The sequence below is a fragment of the Ammodytes marinus genome, assembly GCF_949987685.1.
Source record: "Ammodytes marinus genome assembly, chromosome: 9".
In the NCBI taxonomy this organism is placed as follows: Eukaryota; Metazoa; Chordata; class Actinopteri; order Uranoscopiformes; family Ammodytidae; genus Ammodytes; species Ammodytes marinus.
In genome coordinates this window covers 18,920,637-18,943,954 of record NC_137213.1, presented here as the reverse complement: position 1 = coordinate 18,943,954, position 23,318 = coordinate 18,920,637, and the positions used below count along the sequence as shown (strand labels likewise).

At 40.3% G+C, this 23,318-nt stretch overlaps 2 protein-coding genes across 2 annotated transcripts; both read left to right on the top strand.

Moving 5' to 3' along the window:
• Positions 1–409: 409 nt before the first annotated feature.
• Positions 410–685, top strand: LOC307254997 (cortexin-1-like; the record flags this gene model as incomplete). Its single annotated transcript, XM_080033591.1, has 1 exon — positions 410–685. The coding sequence occupies one exon, from the start codon at positions 410–412 to the stop codon at positions 683–685; it is 276 nt and encodes a 91-aa protein (XP_079889717.1).
• Positions 686–7,087: 6,402 nt separating this feature from the next.
• On the top strand, positions 7,088–17,733 carry LOC307255873 (ceramide synthase 2-like). The gene is made up of 11 exons (XM_080034685.1): positions 7,088–7,218; positions 9,497–9,667; positions 10,533–10,650; positions 12,573–12,691; positions 12,864–12,921; positions 13,108–13,158; positions 14,566–14,658; positions 15,487–15,615; positions 16,404–16,513; positions 16,616–16,769; positions 16,947–17,733. Exons 2-11 carry the CDS (start codon positions 9,501–9,503, stop codon positions 17,166–17,168), a joined length of 1,221 nt encoding a protein of 406 aa, XP_079890811.1. The 5' UTR covers positions 7,088–7,218; positions 9,497–9,500; the 3' UTR covers positions 17,169–17,733.
• Positions 17,734–23,318: the final 5,585 nt, after the last annotated feature.

The following is a 23,318-nucleotide window of genomic DNA, read 5'->3' as shown; positions in this document are numbered from 1 at the left end:
GACAAATGAACTGAGGGGGCCCTGCAAATAATTTGGATTGTGAACCTTCTCTCGAGAGCAAGTGGGTCTAACGTGGGATAAGGAGACATATGAACATCAGCCAGTTAGATCTAATTAAACCTCACTGAGCATGCCCGGGCTCGCTGCTCGGTTCACCAGAGGGCTCATTAATTTGCACTGCTGATTGGCCCTGTTGCTGTTCCCTGCTGGACCACTTTGCTTGCCCATGCGGCCGGTGGGAAAACAGCGTCATTCCAAGTCCAATCTGTGGAGAGATTTCACTATGTGATCTAGAAATCACACTCAATAATGAAGATGCCACTGCGGAGCCAATGCCTTTCCTCATAGCTTCTGACTGCAAAAAAACACACAGTAAACCATTTCAGCAATTTTTTTTCTGACTTCCAAGATGAGCGACACAAACTACTGGGTTGTGGACTACGAGCCCTCCACTCCTGCTCCGCCAGGGTTCCCCAGGGGCCCGACGGTGCTGCAGCCAATGGAAGCACACGCTGAGCAGGGGACGGCACTGTGTTTCGTGGGCCTGCTCGTGCTGCTGCTGCTCTTTCTCCTGGTTCGCTGTGTCCGCATACTGTTGGACCCTTACAGCAGCATGCCAGCATCTTCATGGACCGACCACAAAGAGGGACTGGACAGAGGGCAGTTTGATTATGCACTGGTGTAAAGATGAGCAGTGAATTTGGAGATATGTGAGGCTGCTTTTAAGGGACTTTTTTGGACTGAAGGTGTTTGTTCCTGTGCCCTGATGATAAGCTTATGTTTCCCAAAGTTTCATCTCCTGAAAATGAAGGAAATTGCAGCATGTGACAGTGTACTTGTTGCTGGTAGGTTGGGGGGTAATGCAAGCTGTCGAGATAACAACATTAAAAAGATAAGGATAGAATGCGGGCAAGACAGAGAGAAAAGAAGCAAACACAACCAGAAGCACTGCATCCATTTTAATTTACAGAAATGAAAGTATTATCAGAGACTTGAGTATGAGGTTACACCGATGCTTTGAGAGTGATCGACACTGCAGGAAAGACAATGTTCGGTATCGCAGCACAACGTTCATCATGTTATTTTATAATTCTATAATGTTTTTTTCAAATCGCAGGGCTGAATTATAGATAGTACAGAGTGCAGAGCCGCTGGAGAGAGAAGTCCTGATTGAATAAAAGAGAAATGAAATGAGTTTAAGGGCAGGCAAGAGAGTCATTCAGATGGAACTAATACGCACTGTTACTGCAGATTTAGACAAGACGATTACCTCCATGTGTTGATTTTCTGCTAAAGGTACACTTTGCACTTTCTAGGGGAGGGGAATTGTTTGCATTTCTCGAAATATTAATCTTAGCATTGAATATTTCTGTCAGCATTACATTTAAATATTATTATTTTGGAGGCACCTGGAACCAAAAGTAAGGCTAGAATATCTTCTTAAACAAAACTTTGGGCCCTGCTGCTGTAAACAACAACAGTGAACAGTAACTTTTAAGGTAGCATTCTAACTTCAAAAAGTGTTCAAGTGTACAGGATGCAATTTTCCTGTAAGGATAGATTATTTAATCAGTTATGAGAGTATACCTTAGAAAATGTTCAGTTCTCTGACACACCCAAAGTTGCATAGTGCACCTTTACATTTATTAATTTATTTATGTGAACCACACATGGGCATCGTAATGAGATAATCCTCAGGTGAAACGATTTATCTCCAACCAAAGCATTTATGATTTCAAGGAATCCTTTAAATACACTCCTAAAAATGTAGCTTTGGACTCTATATGTATCACTGTATTTTCTTTCAAATGATGTCTGTCCAAAATGTTTATTCCATAAAAGCTGAAGTTTTTATTTGATTGTCAATACAACATATTTTGCTCTGGGGGTTGTGCTATTCCATTGTCTGTCACCATCCCTTTAAGAGGCTTACTTATAGGGCTCAGTGTGGAGGGTCAAAGCGCTGGCAGAATACGTGTCATATAAACGTATGATAATGAAATGCAGCAATTTCCTTCACCTAATCCTTTTCGCTTTTAGGCCCTGTCTAGCGCACCAGCCAAAACTGTTCAACAGTGCCTGTAGAAATATAGGAGGTAATGTCTATTTCATACTAGTAAGGTCCTTTGAAATGTTGCTCTTTGTAAATAAAGTTTAGTACTGAAATTTTACTGATTTGTAAAAAAAAAAAAAAAAAAAGTATGTTTTCTTAATGGTGACAAAAATAATCTCTTTGTTCATATCAGACTATTGTGTATATGGTCGGATTTCCTCAATGTAGACTCTTGCTTGTAAATGAGATATTTTCCTTATGTTTCTTTAAATTAGCATCCAGTTTTTTAATAAAAACAATAACATTTGCCTCTTCTTGATTTTATAATGTTTCAGTATTTCACAGGCCTGCAGTACACACAAAGACACGGCAATAGACACAAACATACAAAAAGTTTTTACTAGAGCAAAGGCTGCTCTCCTCAATGCTGCCCCAAAATCAATATCGGCAAGATTAAGAGCAAATGAAATCGATTGAACAATCAATGGGAGGCTCGTAAAGAGACACAATTGGTTGATTTACGAGGATCGGTCCTCCCAGAGTCAGATCACCCACACCCCCACCCCCCCAAATAAAATATATCCCTACGCTGAGAGGCGTATACCCACAGCACAATGCTTGTTTAGGACAAGAGAAACATACATTAATAATAGAAAACCTCTCCACAAGATGTTGCCAAATTTAAAGTTAGTAAGTTATTAAAGACAAAAGAAATTCCTTCGTAATTGTTTTCCCATATTTCCATCCTCTCTGGTTGAGTTGGTTGTCCTGTGCTTTGGTTTGTGAGCACTCTTATTCTGATAAGCTGGGACCTCCTCTGGAAGCTTTGAGAACTACAAGTGAGTCCAATGATCACCGTGGTATCAGTCATTGCTCCAATGTGCTTTTTACACTTTGAAACTAAATGAAACACATGAAAAATCATCAGTTTTCCTATATTGCAGTCATGAAGCTGGCTTCAATAGCTTGGAGATTTGTCAACAACTTTAGGAGAGATTACATTGAGTTCAGATTTGTGTCCCCTTTGGGGGAGAATTGTACTAACGCTGGTGAATTTGTCCATCCCAAAGGAATGTCAAAGCATCTGTAAACGTAAATCCACAACAGCCTTCAAACTATGTTATTTGTGGTATTATGTGCATTATAGTAAGCATTGTGTAAAAAAAAATCAACCCATGTTTCAACCCAATTATTATCATTTAAGTTTATAACACTTTTCAGAAATTGTGTTTTAAATGGGTGGGGTATGCTCTGAGATTCATGACGCAACAATAAAGCCAAAACTATTTTTCAATCCATATCAGGTCCCCCACACGAACACGCTATAACAACATTTCTGCACCTACTCAATATTCAAGCCTGAATCAACTTGCATCCACAGTTAAATCCTTTTATTTTGTCTGAAAAGCTTTCAACACTGTATCAATTGATATATTTATAATACTTATACCACTGTCAGTAACAAGGGTTAGCTAGGGCAAGTGATCTCTAACGATAATCTTAGCTCAAACAGTGCACAGCCAGACTTTAGTTAAAGCCCTTTGCAGTTTATCAGGCTCCAATAGATGGCTGGAAGATCACTCAAACACCCCAACATCATTAGTCCGGCAATTAACAGGACAGATTTTGCTTCAATGGGTTCAGACAATTTACCTTCTTGATACTACAACAAAGGCAATCAGCCTCACATAATGTATACACACACACACATACACACAGACACATACTAACGCATGCTTGCGCTTGTGCACACAGATATGAAAATAAGGCTTTTGATCACAGAAAAACATTACCCCAGGCCTCACATTCATGCCAGATATTGCTCAGTTCATGATGACAGTGACAGTGTATACAAATATTAGTTAGTAACAGTACTTGTCATAATTTAGTTGTATAGCGTTTAACAAAAACTTTCTAAAATGTTTTAACTTCTACTGTCAAATTTAAAGGACATTAAAAAATATTGTTTTTGTGATGCCCAGGACGTTTAGGCTCAGCCAGCTAATTTGAATAACACTCAAAAAACACAGGTGGGCAGGTGCATACAGTATGCAAATACCTTACTTGGTGTGCTGCACTGTTTTTTCCCCTGGTTTTGTAACTCCATCCTACAGTCCCATGCACATAAGACACTTCAAACCTACCCTCCACAGACATGCAATTCATTCTGGTCTGTTGTAAAATGTAGCTCTCCCAATCAGTGCAAAGCCCTTGACATGCATTTATCACACACATTAAACATACATGATTGTAAAATACAATTTAAAGTGAGAAATAACACGGCTGCGGTCCGGACTGATTTGAATAAAAATCCAACTTCCTAAGCATAATAGTTGTGATGTTATCAGCAGACAGCTTGCTTATCCCTGACAATACTACAGTGTTGGTGGTGGAGGAGGATTGGTGTGAGTGTCTGTGTTTTTGTTGGTACAGATCTAGAAATAGTGTGTGTCTGTGTCTGTTGTGTGTTTTATAGGGGCGTGTTTGTATCATTATTAAAGTTTGTATTACAGCATGTTGAGAGCACATGCTATTGTTCAGTGTTAATGAGCTGTACAGAGGGACGGCTATTATACACACTGGAAGAGGTGTGTTTGCCTTCAGACTATCAAGTCCTGGAAGGGTCCGGGATTGTTGCTGTGGGCGTTACCGGCTGCTTTCCTAGACAGTGGTAACAGGAGAAGTAGCCTATGTCACGAGCACAATAGTCAATGGTAATGTGCCTACATACTTGTTGTGGACGATGTATAAACTATTTCATGTTGATAACTTGTGGTAGAATATAAGGAAATGTAATGGTTTAGCCTTTCCTGGTTTAGTCAATCTGCAGGCTGTGCATAAACGTGTAACTGTTATAACAGGAGTGGAGCAAACTGAGCCCTGAAATCATACATTCACTCCAATAAATACCCATAGGCTACTGTTAACTTATGGCGCTTTTCCACCGCATGGTATCAGCTCGACTCGACTCGACTCAACTCGCATTTTTGGCGTTTCCACCGCAATTTCATGGTACCTGGTACCTGCTAGCGGCTGCTTTTTTAGTATCGCCTTGCTCTAGGGTCCAAGCGAGCTGAGTCGAGCTAAAAGGTGACGTCGGCAGACGGCCGGCCGCTGATTGGCCAGAGACTACCGTCTGCCGGCTTCATTCTGTTGATTATTCTCCCCTTGATTCTCAACAACTCTCCGGGACTTTTATGTGTATTTTGTCTCGCCGCGTGCAGCCTTCTTTGGCTCGCTTTCATTTGATTTGCATCACAGACCCGATTTTTTTCTCTCCATATATTCGCTAAGCTCACCCAGTTGTGTTGGCTGTTGGGGAAGTTACTTTGAACATACGAGAGGAGACATAGCAGCTAGGCTAAATAGCCTATAGCAGCAAGCTGGGACAGACATGATAGCGAGCGATTACATTACAAGCCTCGGACTGCACTGATTACCTCAATAAAATATTCAGGCTGAGACACGGCTTGCATTTGAAAACACGTATCCTGAAACAAGCACTTAACAGTCAACTTTATCATGCCCGTGTTTACGTGCATAGGGATGTACGTGACGCATCCCTACAGCTGTGTGGCAGTCACACATCAGGACACAAACCCTACCCTTTTAACGGCCCGTAGCAATATTATTCTACTTCTTTTAGCAAACAGATACAAGGGGAGTATTTTCTTAAACATTTCTCATCCGTGTTTTTGGCGGTTGGTTCAGTTAATAGTGCAACAACTGCTCGTAATTTCTGCTTTGCTACTTGACTCCGGAGTTGGCTTTCAGCCCCTACGACAACCCCGCCCACGTTCAGGAGGTACTATTTTCGGTGGAAAACGACCCGTGCTGCTACCAAACCAAGTTAAACTGAGTCGAGTTGAGTCGAGTCGAGCTACATTTGCGGTGGAAAAGCGCCATTAGGCTACATTTAGCAGAAAAGCTGCTAATGGGGCCACAGGTAGCCTGGCAACAATGGGCCAATAATGCTTAGGCTAAATGCCTACAAAGCATAACAATGGCTCAAGCAGAGAAAGCTCATAAAGTCTGTGTTGTCAGGTAGCCTAGTTACACAGCAATAGCCTATAACGTTTTCTCATATTAGCTAGCATTAGCCACCACATGCTACACAGGCACAGCAGACCAGGAGAAGCATCAAACTATGCTTGTGAATTCAACATGAAAGCCAGTTCAAACTGTTTTACATGCACCAATTTAAAAAATATTTAAATATAAGGCTACATAGTTACTGCTGGTAACACTAAGTTATAAACCTGACAGTCCCGTGATTTAGCTAGCCTATATTAAAAGGCTTAACTGTTGCAATTTAAACTTTAGCCTACTCCATAAAGGCCTATTTTTGTTTCTAGAAAGAAACATGGTTTAAAGGCCTATTACGCCATTTTCTGCCTAAACATTGAGTTGTTTGAGACACAGAAAGCTAGCCTATAATAGGATAGCTCACAACAACAATGCCCATTGTTTCAATACCGTTTGTTAACCATGCTGAGTTAATGGCTTGTGAACCGTCGCTTTGAGCAGGAGACGCCCCAGGTGTCTCATTAGCCTACTCAAACGTCAAGTTACGACATCCTGTTACAAGAAACATAAAATATGTCGGAAATCTTCAGAATAAAGGTAGTTGCCTAATATTCATATAGCCTACCTGCTGTCGGAGCAATTACTGTGGATTGGCTGCACAGAATAACGGAGCGACATGAAGAACAAATTATATTAGGCTAGTCTAGTCTAAATTGGTGTTTTACTTTGGAAAGTGGAAACTGTTTCACTTAGGCCTATGTAGATATTTCCTCGTATTCAGCACCATACATTTCTGAAATATGTAGGCCTAAAGGCTATAGTTTGTGTTGTCGTGTCTTCGGGAAAAGTGTTTTTTAAAAACAAAAACATAGGCCTACTTTTTTTTCTCATGCAACGGTCGCTACAGACGGCTATTATTTTGAAATCAACAGCCTCATTGTCTCTTCGTCGTGCCTCACTTGACAGCTGAGCCGTGTTGACTGAGCGACCTTTCCTATCTGGTGTAGTCGTTAGGATACAGTACCGATGCGCATCCACACAGCCAAATAAGGCTCAAACTAATTCCCAGTTTAAGGTGGATTTTATCCTCTTGTCATCAGAGTTGGATCCCTTCATCATTTCCACAGAGCTGCCGCCAGGTGAGTTTCTCTTCTGTAGCACATTTATTTCAGCAGTTTAATTTCAACTGTGTGTGTTGTTTGATGGTGGAAATTAATATGCTGTGTAGGCTACTTCTGGCTGCACTGCCTTTTGTTTACAGTATGGTTTTCAATATAGCCTAATTGTATAGCCCAGGGGTATTCAACTAAAATTCAAATAGGTCCAGTTAGAGAAAATGTCCTCAAGAAAAGGTCCGGAACATCATAATGTCTAACTTGCGTTGTGATTCAGTGTGATATATAGTGAAGTAGCCTAGTAGTTGTATCAACGTCTGCATGTAATTAACAACTGACTGTCAGATCAATATAGAAAGAACAATTCAAAAACATTTCAACAATATTTATTCTCACTTTTAAATAATTATAGATATATAATACTGAAGATATATGTATTATTTAAGTGACTCAACTGAAACTAATCTCTTCATAGAGAAGGGCTGCATTTAAAAATAAAATGGTGAAAATAAATATAATAATAATCTTAAAATAAAGATAAAATATATAATTCATTTTTGAAAAATTAAATAATTTTGAGAAATATTTTCAATGTATCATTTCTAAACTTCACTATACCTACTATGTTTGTTTAACATAGTAATCTCCCACTTTGTCTAATACTGGATTTTTATTTTGCAATTTTGAAAAGCTCTGAAAAAGTGACATGTCAGAAACTAAACCCCTGTAGGGGGTCTGGGGGTTTCCCCCCCAGTAATTTTTTTTTGTGTTTTTAGAATGTAATCGGAGCATTCTGGTGCATTCTGGGGAAAATAATAAAAGAAAAGGTCAACATTTAATATAGTTAAGAAGATGAATAGAAAAATTAACAAAACAACATAACTTGCTAGCAGCCAGATAACTGGACTGAGGGACGGATGACCACTAGCTTTCGCTAATGTTAGTGGGGGCTACTGCCAAATATCTTGCTAAAAAATTAACCTGTATTTATAAATTCTGCCATTACTAAGAATATGTAAAACTTAAAATGTAGATAATTGTAACTACATACAATTTTTTTTTTTAAATAATGTTTTTCCTGTTGCTGTTGTGGGCAGTAGATGCAGTGCTGCTGGCGATTGGTGATTATGTCAATCTTATGTCTGTGTCATTCACACATAGGTCTACATCAGGGTAATAGAGAGTCCACATGATTGCACCTTGACCGGTTTTCACCAGTCTTACAAAAGGGGAAAAAACCATAGATAGTAAATAATAGGAAAAAACTCAGCTGTTGATCGCTCGTTAACTCGCTCGCGACACACGGAGCCGGTGAGCGAGCGGGCGAGCGAGAGAGAAAGCTGTCTCTCACTCTCCTCCCGCTGTCTTTCTCACTCTAATCTGACTTATTTCGCTGAAATTCTCGTAATTCTTGCACTTCTCTCTGACATCTCTCGCATGATAGCTCACTGTCTCTGTCTGTGAGCCAGCCTGAGCCGGGAATGCAGATTCGATTGGCTGCCTGAGTAGCAGGAGGCGGGATGGCTTAACTCGAAAGCATTTCCTGATTCGCGAAACCAGTACCGTAAAGTCTAGAAAAGCTGCGCCGGTCAAAATAGAAGCGCCCCGTCAAAATTTTAAATACTTAAATAATTGATTGACTACAGGTCCGGGTCCGTATAGGACGGCGTCTGGGTCCGGACCCGGACCGCGGTCCGCCTGTTAGTGACCCCCGGTATAGCCTATAACGATGTTATACCCCTGTAGCGACGTGAAGGCCTATTTGGCTCATAGTTTCTTATTGTCTACTCGTATTTTTAGGGATTATTGTTTCACAGCTTTGTGAACTAGCCTACTTGAAAGGTTTTTTTATGGGCTTACTAACATAGTTATATTCCTAAATCATGTTAAACGTATTATAATATAAACAGCTTTTATAACAATGTAATAGGCTAATGATAAACTATTTTGATTTACTTTTTCTCAGTTGAGGCAGGAACAGATGGGAAATATAACACTTGTTTTTTTCCATAAGCGCTCATGTTTTTGGTGTCTCTCACACAAGCCACCCTACCTGTTGTCAGTAATAACACACACACACACACACACACACACACACACACACACAAACAAACAAAGAAAAAAGGGATTCAGAAAACTCTGTCCCTCCCCCTTCCAAAACCGAACACCCTCCATCCCCGATTGACTCTACCTAGATGAAGTGACATTTGGTCGGGCTGAGGCCATGCGTAACCATGCGTTTAAAACACCATCTTCGCCATTCTAAAAGTTTTCTTCTTCGCCTCCTGCTGTCCATCCACAGCAGAATGGAGCTGCTGCCTGAGGTATGGAGGGAGGACTACTGGCTCCCTCCTGGTGTGACATGGAGGGACATGGAACAGCTGGCAGGGTCTGAGCGCCCGCTACCCGAGGACCTTCTCATAGCTCTGCCCCTCGCACTGGGCTTTGTGGCCCTCCGCTACGTGTTTGAGAGGTAAAACACGCTTGCTTTCTTGTTCCTGCAAAGATCTGGCTGATGTGCCATTGCCATCTCTGGCAGTCATGTGTTGACTAACCTGAAGTAATGCCTACAATCCTAGTTTAACAGACACAGTCATCTGAGGTTTTACGATCACAGACGAAAAAGTCAATATTATTTTGCCCGAAGGGAGGGAGAGGGAGATAAATACACATGTGCTTGACTAAATGGAGGATTCTGTTTGCATGAAATGCCTTTTTCCTCATCTAATGATGGCATTTAGTTTTAAACTCAACTCTAATCTAACATAACACATGCCCAGTCATCAACTTGAAAAAGACAACTATAGGTAACAGATTGAAAGGTGCTGCAGGCATATTATGTATGCAAACAAGCTGCATAGGCACTTTTTATGCAAACACACACACACACACACCCACAAACACACACGCACGCACTCACGCGCACACACACACACACACACACACACACAGGTTGTCTATAAGGGTTTACGATTGTATCTCCAGTTTGTTTACTGCTGTAACATTCAGGAGTGAAGAATGAAACACACACATACACACGCACGCACACACACACACACACACACACACACACACACACACACACACACACACACACACACACACACACACACACACACACACACACACTCAGCTCTGTTACCGGCCAAAAATCATACAGTACAACCTTCAGTTGTCCCAGTTGTAATGTGTTTGTTTTGTTGACTGACTGTTCGATGTTTCATTGTGTGCAGTAGCTTACCTATAGCTAAAAGACCGCAGGGCGGCACCCTGACTCTTCCACAGTAGGTGTTAAATCATCATTTGTGTACGCTGTCTTTTGTTCACCTTGCCCCCAGGTTCGTTGCCCCACCCATTGGCAGATGTTTGGGGGTGAAGAATAGATTGCAAGTGAGTGCCGCCCCCTTCCCTAAGCTGGAGTCTTTTTACACCCAGAGGAGTAGACAGCCGACACAGGTATGTCTGAAAAGGCCTCAGCATACAAGCTGCTCACCTTTATTTGAAGCACATACAAACACAGGGCTGTACAGTGCGACAGTTTTGATCGCATTTGCTACTGAAATTGATCACGTGCGATGATGAATACGAATCCTTTCGCACTCGTGCGACAGGTTGATAATGAGGAGAGGCTGTCTTTAAAACACAGAGGTCAGATGCACAACACTGCTTAAGAGGGCTCTACATTAACACTGCGGGTAAATGAGTCTAAGGCAAGTAAGTTATTGAGTCCACCCTTCAATTTGGCTGGTGAAAGATGTGTGCTCGGGATCTGTGTTCATGCAGCGATTCTAGGTATAAAAACTTCACGGCTTCAACGGCAATTACCGGAAGGAGACGGCACATTACCGCAGTTAAGTTAGCGCGTGTACAAACAGAACATTTCCTGTGCGCCTTCACATTAAAAGCCTGTTACTAGACAAACGTGAGTTGACTTTTATTTTGAAGCCAGTAAGAACAGGAAGTTAGCGCTTTTTTCTAACTTGAAAGGCAACTCCTTCAGCTGCAGAGAGCAGTCAACAGTATCCTAGTCTATTTAAACAAAGTTTTAAATAAGCCACTGAAAAGCTACTCCCAACACATTCACAACAACCTATTTAATTTATCCTAAATTGTACCAATATGTATACTTATTTATTTAATAGGCTATGTTTAATGTTTTAAAGTTTGGTTTTAATTAACAGAAGGACATTATAATAATAATTCTGAATCAGCAAAAAATTGCAATTGGCAGGTTAGATTCTTTTTTCTAAATTGCAATCAGTGCACCCCTATTCATTTTTCTACAATTATTACTGCATCATATTAATTGTGAATCTCAAATGAGACCAGGATGACATGCTCAAAGGTAATTAGAGCAAAATGCAAGGGTTAAGGTTATGCAAGTTTTCAATAGCCTACTTTGTGTGCTACCAAATTTATTTTTGTGCTACTGAATTTTTTTGCTTGCTAGCACCGGTGCTACCACCTAAAAAAATAAGCGTACAGCCCTGAAACAGCTCACCTTTATTTGAAGCACATTTTTATTTTATCCGGAGGAATAAAGTTTTGTTTAATTTCTCAAGTGTTCAGTTCAAGCATCGACTTCCTCTTGTTAGTTAAGTTATTAGTAAATGGTTACATTGAAATGTGTCTTTTCGCATATCCCCTCTCAAATTACCACAGTTTGGAGGGGGTCCAGCACCACTGGAGCAGTTTGGGGTTAAGTGTCTTGCTCAAGGACCCAATGGTAGAAATGGTGGGCACCGTAGACATAATACCAGCCTCTGCTAGTTTTACAACTAACACCCTTCCTGTCCAGTGCCGGGGATCGAACCAGCGACATCATGGTTACTGGTCGGCCACCTTTCCTCTAGGCCATCCTACCATCCTAGTTGTTGGTGGGATAACGTTATGTGTGTTGTGATGATAACCTTGATCCTGGAAAATTCAGCCTGTGGGAAAACACCACCATGCAGTCGTACACAGGGGTTTTCCTGCATTAAGGTAGCTGCCCCTGCCTCCGAGGATTAGAAAAATCCCTTGTACACACACTCATTGTTTACTCTCAATTTTTTTGATAAACTCAAAGTGCTTTCAAAAAAGATCATTCACGTCTGCTTGCCTTTAATGTATAAAATTATACCAAAATATATAAATAGGCTTTACTGCATAACAATGACCAAACTTAATTAATCCCTGCAGGCCTGTTTGTCTAACCTGCAGATGATCCTTATGTTTCTTGAGGAGACATTAAAAACAACAGCAGAAGGGCCAAAGAGTACTTCACTTACAGTACCAACACTTATGAATGGTGAAACCTTTAGAAGTAACGTAACACCTGAGTGTGTATTGCATCCCACCCCATCCCATTGATATCTCCTCCCTATGTTTTTTATTAGAGTGAAATTGTTAGTTTGATGTCGCTGTGCGGCAAAACCCAGAGGCAGATCGAGACCTGGTTCAGACTACGCAGGAACCAAGACCGGCCCTGTCTGACCAAGAAGTTCGGTGAGGCTGCGTAAGTGCTTTCTACCTCGAAAACCCTTTCATTGTTACAGATGACTTCCCTCAAGAGCACCTACCGCAACAACACGCTGCAAGTTTCAGCAAAACATTAGACTGCACAATTCTAAAGCTCCTTTTGTTTGCAGTGTTCAAACATTTCTGATCTCAAGTGTTTCACTTTGCAGTTGGAGGTTCTTTTTCTACCTCACTGCCTTCACGGGAGGACTGGCATGTTTGATGGATGTGAGTGCACGTTCAAAAGAAGCTTTATGTAATAATAACATGCTAACAAAACACTGCTATTGCTTTAAACTTCAGAGCTCATTAACATAATCCAATAGTTTGTGTGTGTATTTATAACTTAATGATGTTGTACATTTGCACTGGTACAGCTTTGTGTTCAACCCTTTTTCCACATCTTTTCTCCAGAGGCCGTGGTTCTGGGACTGCAGGGAATGTTGGAGGGGATATCCAGTTCAGGTGAAACACATTAATCACGGGATATGATCTCAATATCCCAATGCAATGGATATTATTACAATTTTCCTATTTGATTGTTAAATTTGTTTAGTCTTCTTATATTGAAAAATGTGCATCTATGACAAAGAGGAAAGAAAGCCTTGTTAGTGGTGATCTGTCTGACCGAAATCTGAGATTGAAGGAAAGGAAAGTTTGTTTTAGAGGAAATAGTTATGCTTTACTTACTAAGCCGTTTCCTCATTCATTCATACCTCAGAGAACAGTGAATATTCTGTTGGAATATACTCATCCTACGGGTACATTTTTATTTATTTATTTATTTATTTATTTATTTATTCATTCATTCATTCATTCATTCATTCTTTCGGACAATTCCACACAATACCCAATTTTCTCTTTCATACAGTATATTCATACATCTTACTTTGTGTTGTCCGAAGGGTGACGGAAGAAGCCAAAGGCTTATCAGGTCCCGCCCCCATTTTCATCAGATTCGGATTTAGATACACAGATACACAGTTATTGTTTCAGAAAATTTAAAAAATAAAAAATAAAACAAACAATAAAAAAATAAAAATAAAACAAACAGACGCGTGTTTTCAACACGCGGTCAATGGCATTTAGAGACCAACTTAGCAGTTCTCAGCTCAGTTCAGTTTGTCTGTGACAATGCAAAGTGTGAAGTGGCCTTGTATGTGGCCTGTTCAATCTCAACATATCAAACATTCATCTCAATGAGTAGAGAACGAGATCAGGAAATGCCCTGGTTAGGTGGGAAAGAACAATATGTTCAGTTTCTTGATGAAAATACTGACTTAGCAGAGGATGGTTTCGATCCATCGACCTCTGGGTTATGGGCCCAGCACGCTTCCGCTGCGCCACTCTGCTATACATACAATGTACAACTTGACAATAGACTGTTCAGTGGCAGTAATGCTGACACTTCAATCCTTTTGCTGAGGTCATCTTTTATTGATGGTGTAAAAGTGTTCATTGCCTGTTTTTCAAATTTTCTTTTTGGTCCAAACCCTAAAGAAATTCAGTTTAATATAACGGAAGTCCACAAAAAACAGCAAAAATTCACATTTGAGAGCCTAGCATTATTTTTTCAAAGATGACTTATTGATTATCAATATAGTTAACTGCTAACCCATTAAATCCATAAAGTTGGGGACACCTTGGCGGTTCATCCAGTAGAGTGCATACCATCAAGGCCAAGTCCTGGTTAAAGTGGCCAATACAGTGACAAAGTGTAGCCTACTTACCCATGTTTTTTTTTACAGCTATCCAGTTGTTCCTTTATGTTAACCAGTGTTAGCTGACATTGCTCCATTTTTTTGTCACCAGTCAATGTCAAGTGTTTAAATAGCTTTTTCTTTTACTTTTGAATAATGTTTTTGTCCTCAGCCTATGGAGAGCGCTCATTACTGGTACTACATGCTGGAGTTGGGTTTCTATGGCTCTTTGCTGCTACGGATCTCCGTGGACGTCAAGAGGAAGGTGAGGACTACAACATTCATTCATGATTCCCTCGGGAGATTCCAAACCTACATTGCCACACAAAAAAACTACACATTTGCCCGTTAGAGAAAGACACAAGTGAAGGAAGTAGGCTTATGTTTGTTGCAGCTCCGTCATATTCTCTGCTTACTGCTTACTGATTTGCATTTATCACACATGGTTAATACATAGGGTTGCAAAATTCCGGGAATTTTCAAAGGTGGAAACTTTCCATGGGAATTTATGGGAATTTATGGGAATTAACAGGAATTTTGGGAATTAACGGGAATAAACGGGAATTTACTCAATTTAAAGCAACCCAAATGCACTAAATCCTTTTAACTATGTTATTTCAGTCATGGCAAACGTTCTAGACTGTAAAAAGCAGTTTTTTCAACTACGTAATATTTTACTCAACATTCATCTTTTTGTTGTTCAGTGAAATTATTGATTGTTCATAAAATAATCAAAACTTTATAAAGTTCTACTTACAAATAAATCTGTTCAAATGTAATGTTTTTTTTATTGTATAAGTTTGCATGGATGTCTGCCTATGACAAAACATAAAGTTTATATGTTTAGATTAATGTTTGTATATGAAAAAAAATCATTTAAATGACCGCCATTTAGTTAATTCCTATAATTCCCAATTTTGAATATTCCCAAAATTCCCGAGCGAAAGTTCCCGTGGAAAGTTTCCGTAAATTTACCGGAAACTTTCCACCCTTTGCAAACCTATTAATACATTACTATGAGAGCAGGAATTTGAATTTTTCTGTTGCCATTTAAAGGTGTTTTTTTTACCGTAACTAAGTGGTGGTTTGCCAGGATTTTAAAGAGCAAGTGATCCACCATTTGGCCACCATCTTCCTGCTCAGTTTCTCCTACTGCGCCAACTACATTCGCATTGGCACCTTGGTGATGCTGCTCCATGACTCCTCCGACATCCTGCTAGAGGTAACTTTAATCTCACAGACTCTCCCACTTTGCTAATACGGATTGATAAGACTAAGAATTTCCTTTTTTTAAACGTAGGAGACGTTGCTTTTATGTATCTGGCAAGACTCAAATGAACATCTTGTACATTTAGAGTCCTGTTTGTCTATTCAGACTCAAGGGCCATAGCCACGAGGGACTTTACACATTTAATTAATCTATTCAGAGCACCTCACTACGGATTCACCTGAACTTGTCTGTCAGGCTGTGTTTGAGGCTGTTCTAATAAAATAAATAGCTGGTCTGGTCTCTCCGTAGTGCAGGATTCTCAACTAATTTCAGCAGGCTGGCCCTGTCACTAATTCATCATAGCTTAAAGTACTTAAGCTGCCTGAGGCAACTTTCCAACATCTGTACATAACAACTGAAACGTACGAGAAAAGCTAAGTAACAAAGATTTTTTTAAATTCTATTTGTGCTGAATTGGATTCTGTAGTGTCAGTAACATAAAAAGGCCAAAGAAACAACAATGGCTAAGGCAATTATAAATAAATATGATTGATGCTGGTGACGTTTCTACATAGCCTTGGTCCAAACTAAGTGGGAACTCATTGTGGACTGAGCTGACATTAGGGACTATGTTCTTCCTGTTTATTTGTTGCCCTAATCCCCTGTCTTGGCTTATTTATTTTTGCATAATACTTAACTAATGTTTTTTGTTCTTTTCCAAAGAGGTGAGATTGTTTCACATTTGGCATCAAATATGTTTTGTATTTGTTTGATCTATGTAATAATTTGTATTTTTGCAGTCTGCCAAAATGTTCAACTACGGCTCTGGCTGGAGGAAGACGTGTGATACGCTGTTTGTAGTGTTCGCTGTGGTCTTCCTTGTGACTCGACTGGCTATTTTCCCCAGCAAGTGAGTTTAGCTCTTTAGATGTTTATACAAAGTTTGTTAAGGTCTGTTCAGAAACGTTTTTTTTTTGTTGCAATTTAACACTAATTATTTGATTATTTACAGAATCATCTATACCACCATGGTACTCTCCATGGAGACCTTTGAACCTTTTACTGGCTACTACTTTTTCAACATCCTGTTGATGGTGCTGCAGGCTCTTCACATCTTCTGGGCTGGACTCATCTTACGCATGGTCTATAAGTTCCTGAAAGGGAAGGTGAGAATTAGCAGTATAGCTCAAATGAACTGTAGCAGGGCATATCTGCCTAGTATTTGCATCATGGAATTTAAGCTTTCAAATGGAGAAGAATGGAAAAGACCTCTATGATTCAACAACTTTTTTCTGATTTGTCATAGCCTACATGTTTAACCCTGTATATGCTTCTGTCTCCAGCTTGAAAAAGATGAACGCAGTGATGAGGAGAGTGAGGTGGACGAGGAACAGGACGATAAAGGAGGAGAGGAAAATGAGGATCAAGGAGGAGAAGATTATTCTTGGGAGAAAAGTAAAGACACCCTGAACTCCAAACTGTCTATGCTGACCAACAGTTGTGTCCTAAATAACTTGACCAACCACAGGGCATCTGTGGCCGACAGAATGCGTAAAGCTCAGTAAAGTCTGATGATGATATCTTACAGGAAGTCCCACTCTCGCCATCTCAAAATGAAGAAGTGATGGTTTACACATGTTGAGGGATATTGGGTGCATGTGTTCCATTCATATCTTTACTACAGTTCCTGTATGTTGATGCCACTGTGCTACACATTTAATGGAGAGTGGAATCATGTGTGTAAAGTTTAATCATTAGTCTTAGTAAAAATGCTGAAGTAGCAGAGGGTAGTTACGACCTATAAAACTGTGGGTTATGGACTGAGCACATATCCACTAGTACCCACCCCCGGATGAGCCTCGGACCCAAGATCCCTGGTGAAGGACGCAGCCTTAACCATTAGGTCACTGGGGCCACTGCTGTGCACTGTGCACTTAAGTCATTGTTCAGTAGGCCTAGTAGTGATTTGGACACACTTGATAAACTGTTTCTCTATGGACATGGATGGTAGACTGTGTGAAGTAAAGTCGAGGGATCATGGAAGAGTTCAGTGCCTACCTGATATTGTTGTACTGCAGATAGTTTACACTTTTTTTATTTAGCTTTCAATAAGTTTTTTATAAGTTTTCGAAGCACATGTTTGGTAACAATAGCAAAACAAAATATAAAAAGTAGGTAGGTAATGTAATGTTATGTTGTTTAATATTGTACAATAAAGAAATGGTGGCATTAGGCTACATGGTAGATATTTAAATGCAGGGAATAAAGTCATAATTTTACTATTTTTTGTCTGTCTCTCTTTATTCAAGCCTTTAATAATATTTTAAATCCTTTAATCTTTTAAATCATAATTCATAGTCCATTTAAAGTGTTCTGGTAAACTAAAAACTTAAAGCACATGTTATAGATGCACCTTTTGAAAATTCTATTTTGATCATTATTGAGGCTTTACTTTATCTATTTCTGTAACATGGAGCAGAGCAAAAAAAAAATCTAATGGATTTTTCGATTAAATTTGTCCGCAGCCCACATAGGCCTTACCATTGATAGACAGACTATGTATAAAAGGTAATAACTGACTATGAAATCATGCTTTTTTTTATTATACCACAGTGCCATCTAGTGGCCCAGACCGGCATGGCACAGTCTCGTAGGTTATTGCTTAATTGTGCTTTTACAATATTCTCTCCTCTGCTCTGATTTGCGAAGGGAGGGTCCGCATAGGCCAATAATAGTTCATTTAATGCATTACACTTGATACATTTTCCTTACGGCTCCCAACTTTTACATCTTTGTCTGTGGTCACGAGGAATGTAGTTTTTTGTTTTGTTTAAGTCAGAGGTGAGTTCTATCCTTGCATGTTATTATAAATGTTTAACCTATTTGAGCTCGTTAATGGTTTGTCTTACTCTTACTCGTTTTATTAGCTCCGAACACCTTTACGCGTGCCAGTGTTACGTAGCCTACCGATAACACCGCTAAAGGCTTGGCAGAAAGGTGAGTTCCATCCTTGCATGTTATTATAAATGTTTAACCTATTTGAGCTCGTTAATGGTTTGTCTTACTCTTTTTATTAGCTCCGAACACCTTTACGCGTGCCAGTGTTACATACCGATAACACCGCTTAAAGGCTTGGCAGAAATAAGTCTAACTTAATTAACAAGTGCAATATTTTTTTGTTTAATTATTGGTCTATCATTTATCTAGCTAACGGCAATACCACGTGGCTCCAGTCTGCGCATGCAGGATAGGTTTAGCCTTTAAAGCTAGCTGTCCCACAGTAAAAGTTAACAATTCAGTGAGTTCACTGTTCACATATCAATAGGTCTATGAGCCTATACCAATTTTTCGATACATTTAAGCTGCTATCTTGTAATACATTTTATAAATGCTTTATTTATTTTCTTCACTTTGACATATAGGCCTACTTATTAATACGCCGATAGCCTCCTAGCGGTTAAAGTATGATAAGTGCACCTCCCCGACTGAAGTTGACTCAACAGTAGTTGCCACAAGGTGGCGCTCGTGAATGTTTGATTAACATTATTCACTAGAAGGCCTATATATGTTGTACTGGTCATATCTCGTGTCTATATTAAATTCATATAGTTCTTATTGACCACTCCTGATATGCCCGTCTCTGTGGCGCAATTGGTTAGCGCGTTCGGCTGTTAACCGAAAGGTTGGTGGTTCAAGCCCACCCAGGGACGTCACACTTTTCGTTTTTTCCCCCCTCGATTTATAATATTTTATTGTTGTGTTTGCGGATTTTTGATAGCGGCCGTCTCTACGTTTACCATCAAAAATCCAACAGATCGTTACAACTAATACAGCTTTAACCGGTTTGCAGCAGCCCTGCAGTTGTGTGGGCCTACGGGGAGCAGATAAACACTGCATGGGCTTGTCTGTCTTCGTAAGCAAAGGACTCGGCTCTTCAAGTTCCTGTTTGCTGGAAAACGGTCACAGACTTTACTCAGGGTAGGTGCAGATTTGATCGTTTTTAAAACGAACACACCTCACATAATATTTGTTAAAAGTAGCCTACGTTTAACTGCAATGAAGTAGCCTATGTTTTGACTTTGTACAGTTCACTCATAAATGCTGTTTTTGAACGGTTTGTCTTCCTTTATCTTACCTCCTACATATTATGTTGCTGTGCAGGAAAAGTGAAATAAAGCAAAATCCCATACCATTACAAATATGAAAAAAATAACTAATTATTAAAAGCACTGGAACAATCTTAGCTGCATGTTCACACCGTTTTTCTCAGTGGGTTTTTAATGTATTTTCTGTGTTTTTGCTCTCCCATCTCTGTCTGACTGACACATTTTTGGACTGCATTAAGAAAGATGGTGAGTATTGTGAAAACCATCACCGTAATGGTGGAGTCGTATGGAGAAGCCACGTCGAAGCCAAAATCTAGGAAAAAGAAGGTACTCTTTAGTGTGAGCTGTGTGAGGGAAATATAAGCTATGGTTATGGTCCTATAGAAATAAACAGGAGTTAATATATGTTGTTCAATATTTAATGTTATGTAATAAGTAAGGGTTGCATATTTTTTTATTTTCTAGCGTGCACAAATACCTGTTTGATTTCTTAACAAGTTGAAAGTTCAAAGATCACATTTATATTATTTCTACTTTGATCAACAGTGTTAAGATTAGGTAATTAAACTGTATTGAATTTATTAAAATTTGCATCCTTTCCTCAAATGAAAATCATCTGATAAAATATGTTGTTTGATTTCCCAAACTCCTTGTGTCGCTGCCTCTTAATGGATTTCAATGTTTTTTTTTCATATTTAATCAAACATAACCCTGTGCTTCTTGTGTGTGAAGGAAATCATTTTAAATCAATCATCATGTTCTTTTTAATTGCTTTACAAGCATGGGCAACTAATGGCCACTGGGATGCAGTTTCAGGGCCCACTCACACTAGGGCCGTTTGCCTGTTCCGTGCTGCAGGAAGATTCAGCACGATTACCCCCCCTCCCCACTCCCCCCGCTGGCCCGTGGTCACACTGCGCGTGGCCTGGGCACGATTGCACCTTGCCTACGTCACCGTGTGCGTTTAGGATTCGGAGCGTAGTCTACGAAAACCGTTTTTTTTTTTTTTTTTTTTTTCTTCAAATTTCAAAGTTTTTAAATATGTTCTGGAGACACGTGTTTATTGATTTTACATCACTAATAAACTAATTGGGGAGTATAAAAGCTAGTCTGGTGAGAATCTGTCTGTCCCTCGGCGAGTGTGTGTGAGTGAGTGTGTGTATCGGCGCACACACACACAGTCGCCGTGCTGGGACTCGACTCACAGCCATGGAAGAGTGATGAAAGATAACCTAAAGATTAAAGTTACCCGGTTGACGTGAACTACGCTCGTAAGTAGCCCGAACATTATAACACCTGTTCAACATGCATTTAACGTGGACATGTAGAAAGCAATAGGCTATATTAATCAGGAAATTAATGAAGCGCGATTATGACGGCGAACGTGTGTGTGTGTGTGTGTACCATGGACCTATTATAAGAGGTGTGTAAACGAGCGTAGTTCATGTCAATTGTGTGTTTACAGGCGAACGAACGCGTATGTGTGTGTGTGTGTGTGCGCGCGCCTACAAGACGGCGGGGGCACGAGGACAATGACGTCACGGTTAACCGTGTACACGAAAAAAAATTTGTCGTGTACACGGTTAGGCATTTTTGTAAACGTTCACACCCCTAACTTGTAGGCTATACGACTGTTTGTGAATATTTTCATCCGGACAAATTTGCATCAAATATTCCACTTCCAAATTAGAGCAACGAGAATCCTTAATCTATTGTTTTTCTTTAAAGAGGACCTATTATACTACTTTTCTGGTCTTAATTTCTTGTTTTACACTGCTATAGAGCAACCTGACACGAATCACATCACAAAAAACTATGTAGATTTTCGGGAAGCTCTTTCTCTTATTTTGGCGATCCAGCATGTCCTGTCAAGACTTGAGTGTGTGTGCTTCGGCAATCTCCGCTCCCTCCGCCTGTGCATCGGCCATCTCCGCTACCCTCCCCCCTCCTGCAAACCCCACTCCGTTGTGATTGGTTACCTTCCTTCCGGAACACTTTCAGTGGCGGGAAGCGCGAGCATGGACCTATAAGGGCGCGAGGCAGACGCGAGGCAGACGCGAACAGGGAAGTGACAGCATTACCATACATGGAAACATCCGCGTGGTGACTTCATGAAGTTTTATGCGACGTCACGAATTATGAAAGGGTAGACCGCTTTGAAGACGTGACTTCTCGACTGGCTAGAATAGTGTTTAGTGCTCGGCACAGACACCCCAGACGGTCAGCAGGGAATACGTCGAAATGCATGTAAGTCATCATTTGATAATTTAGTATGGTTAAGCATGACTATGAATCATCATAACAACGTTTATAGGTCATAAAAGTCAAAAAGCATCATAGGTCCTCTTTAAAATGTAGCCTTGACGTAATAGGTCGCGGTGGACAGTCTCATATTTGTGCAGCACGCTGTTTATTATTAATATAACGGCCCGTCATCAGACCATACGTACCGGATGGTTTTATACACATCGATCGCTCCATCAAGTAATCCAAGTCAGAACTTTTTGTATGGGCACAGATTTTTTAAGTGTCTTTATAAAGTTTCTTGTTAAACCTTAGTGTAGGCTAGGCTACTGTTTCCTTATCACCGGGCCGCGGAGTCCCGTTGTGTGTTGTTTTGTGTTCGTCTCCACCGCCACGCCATGCGTAAAGACAGTAGTATGACATCTGACGGGAGGAAAAAGAAAAAAATCATCTGACGAACGTGAGTAAACACGAAAACCTTTTTGCTTTGATTTCTGCGCTCACCTATTTAGCTCTCTCCCTCTTTTATTAGCCCACGCCTAGGCCTACACACATGTTAATTCTCACACATTTTATGTAGCTTCAGTCCAAGTGGTGGGCAATTCCGGTGCCGACTAGAAAGGCAGCGGACGTTAACGGACAATGCATCCTTAATAAATTCACGTCAGGAACGCCGCCTGTGCGCTTGCTTGTGCGCTTCCTTGTGCGCGTGTCATCTCATTAGCATCTGTACTTTGGCCACGGCACACCTCTCCCAAGTGTGCCGTGGCCAAGGGGTTGTTCCGTGCTGGAATACGGATGGTGTGGTCACACTAGCCAAACGTTCTAGACTTTAGTATGCAAATGAGCTCGGGCACGGGGCTGCGGCCCTAGTGTGAGTGGCCCCTTAGTGGCAGTTGAAAATGCTAAATGACAGGTGTTATTTTGCTTCCAAGGTATCTCCCTTGATCAGCAGCAACTCATCTTTTCTGGAAAGCATCTGGAGGATGGACCCTCCTTGAATATAAGAATAGAACATCCAAAAAGGTTTGTTAAACTCCCAGAGCGACGATGTAGAGCTTATAATGCAGAATATTGATTGTTACGGCCTCATTCATCACTGCGGCGATCCCCAGAGTCCACCTTCCAACTTGTCCTTGGTTTGAGAGGGTGCACAATAGAGCTCTATCTGAGACAAAGGGCTCAGAAGTACCGCTGCGACAAGATGGGTTTGCTGCAAGTTTCTATACAAACCCAGTAGCCTACAGTGAAACAGCCGCATGGAAAACTGGAATTTACTTAAATCTTTCTTTCTTTTGAGTTCAATTACTATATCAGAGACGCAGTGGTGGAAGAGGAACAGATCTTTAAATATAAGTAGTGATA